Source organism: Urocitellus parryii, chromosome 12, assembly GCF_045843805.1.
Source record: "Urocitellus parryii isolate mUroPar1 chromosome 12, mUroPar1.hap1, whole genome shotgun sequence".
In the NCBI taxonomy this organism is placed as follows: domain Eukaryota; kingdom Metazoa; phylum Chordata; class Mammalia; order Rodentia; family Sciuridae; genus Urocitellus; species Urocitellus parryii.
The window spans coordinates 5,382,669-5,390,033 of record NC_135542.1 but is presented as its reverse complement, the minus strand read 5'-3'; the positions used below and the strand labels follow the sequence as shown (position 1 = coordinate 5,390,033).

At 44.5% G+C, this 7,365-nt stretch overlaps 1 protein-coding gene across 1 annotated transcript in view; it reads right to left on the bottom strand.

Annotated features, from left to right (window-relative positions):
- Positions 1 to 5,833: 5,833 nt before the first annotated feature.
- LOC144249840 (uncharacterized) overlaps positions 5,834 to 7,365 on the bottom strand; it is a 37,588-nt gene continuing 36,056 nt past the window's right edge. The window contains exon 16 of the mRNA XM_077792037.1: positions 5,834 to 6,141. Within this exon, the coding sequence (XP_077648163.1) occupies positions 5,936 to 6,141 (206 nt within the window). The 3' untranslated portion in view covers positions 5,834 to 5,935. The remainder of the gene's footprint in view (positions 6,142 to 7,365) is intronic.

The following is a 7,365-nucleotide window of genomic DNA, read 5'->3' as shown; positions in this document are numbered from 1 at the left end:
CTCGAAGCGGCCCCCTCTTCCCATCCTGAGAGCTCTTCCCTTCCTCATGTGCCAATAGCTCCCTACTGTCACTGGCAATATCTACTCTGTGAGATGTCAACATCCGTGGGTACTGTTCTCTCATCCCAGGACAGTGTGGTCCCACACACCCTGGTGAAATGGGCCACCTGGAGGCTGGACCTGGAGGTTGTTGAGGCTGAATGGCAGCGGTGGTCCTCTGGCACTTAATATTATTTAAGTTAAAAAAAACAAAAACAAAAACAAAAAACGGGTCTTGGTGCTCAAAAATGTTTGATTTGCATATTCTCATCCCCTAACCCCAATATTTTCATTATTTCCTCACATATGAAATCTTACTAGCATAAAGGTAATTTCGTATTAAACAAAGTGGATTGAAATAACATTGGTAAAAATAATCAATCACCATACTTTCAATTTTTGTTCTGCTTTCCTATTAGAAACCACTTGGATACAAGAGAACAGAGGACAGACTCATGGAAATGCTTGAAATGACAAGAAGCTCCCACTCAAGCTCAGCATTCAGTCCTGGACAGGGTAAGACCAGGCCACTTTGACATCTGTGCCAAAGAGTCTACCAGACAGAATCCTCTGACTGATCCCTGACTGAGCCATAGGAACTGGCTAGAAAAGCCTTCACATCCTCAATACATTCTTCACGTCAGAATACTTGACAACCATTGATATCCATCTCTCGTTAACTTGCTCCCCAGCCAACCATTCTTCAACAAATTCAAAGGAGTAACTCATGCAAGCACACAGAAAGGGGTGTTCACTACACACATCCATGTGCGAAAAAGACAACTGGTATTTCTTGTTTGGGCTATTTCAAATGAAATCCCTTCTGCATGACCTCCACAAACCAAAGGAAAATATTTGTGAAATTCCCACGTAGAAGACAAGATACACTTGCCAAGGAGGCAGTGGCAAGAATTTTGACACTCCAAATGTAGAGTGTGTGTTTAGGAAGCAGTCACAGTTTCCATGAGAGAGTCCCATGAAATCAATTAGGAAGATCCATGCTCTAGCCCTACCATGCAAGTGATGTGACTTGAAAGAGTCACTTAGTCTTAGTAACCATCATCACTAACAACTAAGTCAATGAATAAAGGTCCTCAGGTGCCAAGCTACAAAATGTGGGATGAGCATGGATGAGGATGGGTGGGAGAAGTCTCCAACTCTAACACAATTAGGGAAGGATGTGCTGACCTCAAGTGGCTGGGGGGCTGGGATCCTGCCACAGAGGGGGATTCCAAACCTCACATCCCCTGACCCAGGCCAGAAGACCAGGTAGAGTCCAAGGACCCTGGGGTGGCCCAATGGCAATAAAGGTCAAAAGGAACTAGGGATCTGCCTGGTCCCTCAATCCCCTACTCTGAGCAGGGCTGCATGACGAGGCCAGAGGCCATCCACAGCAATCTGCCTTTACAGGAAAACAGGGACTGCAGGCTGCCTCTGGCTCACTGAATCAGGGTGGTGTTTTCATAAAGCAAGACCACTTCCTCACATTTGACCAGCAGCTCATGTGTTGACAGCACAATGACTGACTTGACTCAGGCCCTGATGAATGAAATAGAAAATTCATAGCAAACCCATCTTTAGCTCTTCCACATCATCAGGGGCTCTGATTCAATTCCGTCCAGAAAGGTGTCTGAAATGATTTCTAAACATGCTGGGGACTCACCTCTGTGTGGAACTTTTCAGGAAAAAGGGGATCAAATCTCATGAAGCAACTCTTCTCTCTTCTAGCCCATGGGCAATGCAAGGAACCTGCATGATACCAGAGGCTCACTTCTCTCTTCTCATGTCTTCTGGAAAGGATTCGTTAATGCTTCCTGCAAGGTGAAGCAGAAGCCTGCATCCCCAGCTGCACAGAAGTGTTTTAGGGCAGTGTCTCCCTTAAAACCCAAAAATAAAAAAACAGGTCATTCAACAGGCACATGGATTCGAGTACATGTTCAATGATCCCTCCTCCCTGGAGCCTTCCACATGCCCATCTTCCACATTCACAGAGCAATGCTTGGCCATTCTCAAGACCAGGAGACCATGATGCTCATCACCAGGAAGTCAATAAGGAACATGAAGAGAGCAGCATGGATTGCAGAAGGTGGCACATCAAGGATCTTCAGCTCTGCTGCTAGAACACAAGAGCTTAACTTCAGTATTGACTTTTTGCCAACTACCAAGTACGATAGCAGTGTCAAGCCCAATATGCAGATATGCAAGTAGTAGGTGACACCCCGCATCCATTCACAAAAGTGGGCAACATCTGCATCAGAACAAGGAAGTATCTTACCCTTACTCATAAAAATCATCAGAAACAAAATAAAATGGATGCAAGACTTCTCATTTCACTATTAGGTAGCTGTTGGAATTCCCTATTAAATAATACCTCCTCCAAAATAAAAAGTATCTCAGACATGTGTCAACTATTCAATGGATGACATTTTAAAAACTATGGACTTTACTTAATATTTATGTATGCTATATCCCTGCCTAAGGCTCTATGAGAAAGGAGCACATAGAATTGGATCTTTGAAAATCTCACATTTGCTGATAAATATTACTGCTGATCTCAGGCATGGCGAAGTGAAAAGTGGGACTTTGGATATTCCAAGAATGCTATGTTGTGGGATTGGTGTCCCTGATTCATACATAGCATATGGTTTCTATGAAATCCAGTGAGGGAGCAGGAGTAACGAAGCTGATTGCACAGATGACCTCAGGGAATACTGACAGATAGGCCAAATGAAAAATATGTTCCAGCTAACCATTGGTATTTGGGCTTCTGATCCCAGTCCTGTTTTTAAAAAAGGTGCAGACAGGCAGTGTTCATTAAAAACTGTCTACCATGTAAAAGTGGGTAATTTAAATGGCATCTAGTTACACATCTGATAGAATGGTCTGGCAACATATGAATTTCATTCTAACAACAACAACAACAACAAAACATAGAAAATGAGACATAAAGATAAAACCTTGTCTTCACCAGGATGCCTAAAAATAGGTTTTATTTGGCTCATGCAAATAAATATCTTTCAATAGAATTTCTGATTTCTGAATGAACCCATTCAACTTCATACTGCACAGATCACAAGGTTTTCTTTACAGAATATTCTCTTCTTCTTCTTAAAGCCTCACATAGAAAATGTCTCACAGGACATAGGAGGGGAATGACCCAAAGGATGAGAGAATGGCTGGAACCGTTCTCAAATGTGCCCATGTAGCCTAAAGTTTGAAGGCATCTAATTGTACTCTAAAACAATTATGAACCTATTTGATCCATTATTAATAAATATCACCACTTTACCACTTGAACCAAATCACAGAAAATTGGAAACAGATGATCATTGGCTTTGATACCTTTACTTCTGTTTCATTACTCAGAGTCGATCAACTCTACACTTCAAGTGACACAGATTTATTACAGAATGCCTAAGATCCTAAGGATCTATTTTAGCTCAGCCCATGGTATTGCTTCATTATTTTATCATTTTGTAAGTAATAAAATATAACTTCATGTTGGATGATATATTCAAGCCATGAATATATCATCCAACATTGTTCTTCCCAAAATATTAGCCCAATTTCTGCGCGTGCTCACTTACTGTTTAGGAATTTTACTAATTGTTTGAAGGTTCTAGAGGACCTGTTAGACTCCTGATGGACAAACCATACGACATACTCCAGAGAACGGACGAGTGCCATAAGAAGAAAATAAGGTCAGCCTACAGCAATGGGCAGCTGCCTGCCCTCGGCTGGGAGGAGCCCTGGCCATGGCACCAGGGCTGCTGGGCAGCAGAAGCCTCCACAGCCCTGCAGGGAGCCTGGAGCACAGCTCTGCCTAACCATGCTCAGCCCTGGACAGATGCACATGAGTTCCCATCACAGGCTCGAGTGTGACAGTCCCAGGTGCATGCCTGTCATGCCAGCCACCAGGGAGGCTGAGGCAAGAGGAACGTTTGAGGTCAGCCTTGGCAACTTAGACCCCGAGGCAAAGGGGAAATACTTTTACAGGGGTCTCTGAGGGTGTAGCTCAGGTAGGTCACTTGCCTCACAGGCTCAAGGCCCTGGGTTCAATCCCCAGAACCCACGTACACACAAAAAGTGAACTTGGAATATTGTTTAAAATGATGGATCAGGTACACACAAGGACTTCAATATGACCTCTCAGAGGAGCTCAATTTGAGATCAGACTGAACAAAAGACCACCTGGACCATTGACTCAGTGTCTGAAACCCTCTGTGAGCATGGGAAGCACTGCTGGCAAGACACCAGAGGGCCAAAGCACTTGTGCCCCCTGCAGGGGTGTCTCTTGTCTACCGCCAAAGACTGTTCCCCTCCTGGGGCAGCTGAGAGCAAGCTGGGCCTTGGAGCAAGGACTAGTGCTTTAGATATAGACTATGCAAGCAAGGGGCAATGTCTTTAATAAAACTAAAATTAAAAAGTCACATTGAAAAAATTTTAAAAAGAAGAAAATAAGGTCAAGTAGAGGAAGCCCATTTTCACAGGAAAAAATCCCCCAGTGAAAAGCATCAGAATAGATACCAAGAAAAATACCAACAAAAACAGTGTGCTCCCACTATGTATCTACTCAACATGCAAAAGTTAGAAAGCTAGATAATACAATCCTGGCCACAGGTAGAGCTATGCAGAAGAGCCACCTGGCAGTGCTTAGTCAAAGAAGTAAACATGCACACTTTGACCTAGAAATTCCACCTGTGTGTAAACCAGGCGGTGCTTAAGCAGTTTCACAAGGGGACATGCACAGGGAAATTTATCCTCAGGTTCTTATAGAGTTGTCTGTGCTTACAGGGAGTTGATGGTTGTCAAGATGCCCACAGCTGCGAAAGTCAAAAGCTAAAAAAATAATAGATGCCAACCTGGATATATTAATAATCCCGTATCTATGATCACCTTCATAAGGTAGCTTCCCAACTTCTGTGTGGAAGTGTGTTTCTCCTTGGCCCTTACACTGTTGTGGAGACCACTAGGAGTTCAGCTTTGTGCAGGATCATCTGACCTGGACTTTTTGCAAGACCTGTACAGCCCTCACACATGCTCAGATGCTACAGGACTTTTCAGACCAGTCCAGACAACAGTAGGCATCCATTCATTGTCTGCACTCTACAGATTCCTAGATGCACGACATTCATTACCATCAAATGCAGAATTTTCATCAAAAACTAATATATATATCATTCCAATCTGAATCAAGAAAATCGGAAATATCCCCAAATCCAAAGAGTGGATCCCCATTGTGATGCTACAAGTTGAAAATTCCACAGCTGACCTCATGGGATGGTTCACAGTCAAAAGACAGCTGCATGAAAAATATTACATGACATGACCTTCCTGCTATGTGAAAAGTGGCATGTGAAGTACACATGCATGTCTTCCTCAGACATGGGTTCATTTGCAAGACACCTTGTGCAATTGAAAATACTCCAAAAGGGGAGAAATCAGAACCGTGTCTCCAAAGTATTTCAGCAGAGACCAACTCCATCTGTCTATCTATCTCTCAGTGAGTGTGTGTGCTCTTGTGTGTGTTTGTGTGTCTTTGTTTGTGTTTGTACCATCATAGCTGATACTTCATTGCCCCCATTGGAAAACTGACTCAGATAACGCCATCTGCCAAACTCCTAAAAACCAAAGTTCTTGCTGATAGAATGAAACATTCCTTCCTGTTGGTTTGGATGTGTCCTTTAGGAATCACTGCTACATTTAGTATACTCAAATCATCACAGTAGATCAGGTAACAAAAACATATATATTTTAAAATAATAATATATTAATGGAAACAACAAATACAGGATAGAGTAACAACTGTGTTACTAAACAAGGTCAAGGACAATGGCAAACTATAGATTTAAACTTTGAAGAAAATAGTAATCAATGTAAATATTCCTGGGCTGCCTCAGCCCCGCCCAGGCACACAGCAGCAGAATGGTTTTGCAAGCATCCTCAGGAGGGCAGGAGCCTTCTTTCCAGGACGAGAGGGAGGTTGAGGCTGGATCCACCCATCATTCTTTTGGGAGAGGCTCCTTTTCCTCAGCACAAAGTTGGATTTTTTGTGAGGATTCTTGGCATAAAATACGTTGGCCTCTGCTGGAATCCTCAGCTCTGGGGAGAGAGGGGTGTACAAAAAGAAGGTGGCACTCAGGAGGTGCTCCCTAGGACACGCCAACATCTGAGAGCCTGTGCCAGAAAAGGCCAGAGCCACACACCTGAGAGCTCTCCAATTCAGCACCAATACCAACAAAGACAGCCTCCACAGTCCTCCCTGAGGAAGAACTAGGCAGAGCACTTCAACAGACCTAATGTCTGTTCCTACCGAAGGCTTTGGACTCCAGAATATCTCAGGTCCTCTTGCATCTGCCAAAGCACACCACTAGGGTTTGCATCTGAAATCTCCCACAAAAGGCTCCTGTGCCGAAGATTCAGTCCCCACGTGAGCCATCTTCATAGGTGGGTTTGGAGGGAAGCATTGGATGGTGAGTGCTCTGATGTCAACATGAAATTCTCATTCAAGATGAATACACTACTGGGGGGTGGGAGGGACTGGAAGAAAGGTTGAGCATGGTTGGAGTAAGACCTAAACAGGGTTGTGCCCTGGGCAACAGTACCTTGTTCCTGTTGGCTCCACTGAATCCTCATTCTCCAAGTAGAGGTCCTCCCTCTCCATCTTTCTCTCTCTCCCTCTCTGCCAGCCTCGTTCTCTCTCTCCCAGTCTATGCCTTTGTGGCAAGGGCTGAGGAGCTCTCCACTGCCACACACTAGAGCTTTATGGACAGCCTCAGTGCACAACCAAAGAGAAAGCTATGAAACCCAGAGAAAAGGCCTAGGATTCCTCCTCTGAGTTATTTTCCTCAAGTATGGCCACAGTGAGGACAGGCTGACCAGCACGGATACCACGTTAGAGCCATGCTTCTGCGTTGGTGGAGCCCGCCTCCATGTGAACCAGGCTTCTGAGAATGGAGGCCACATTCCAAATACTGCCCTACTGAGAACAATGGTTCCAAAGACCAGCAAAGGGACTGCTTCCCTCCAACATGGTGTATGGCCCAGTGGTGCCATGACCCCGAGTGGGGGAATACAACAGCCGCTTCTCCTTCCTCTGAACATGTGTTTCCTGTCGCCCTCCTCTAACCTAGAGCCTGTTCTCCATCCCTTCTGGGTTGGATGTGGAGATCTCTGCTATGAATTTCTTAGGCTACCAAGGCCCCAGACAGACTTCCTCTTCCATAGACTCTACTAACCTAACAGTAGGTTAAGATAGGAGACAAGTGATCCTAGAACTCATAGGGATGGTGGACTTCAGGGTACATAGGCTGGGATAATGGCTGC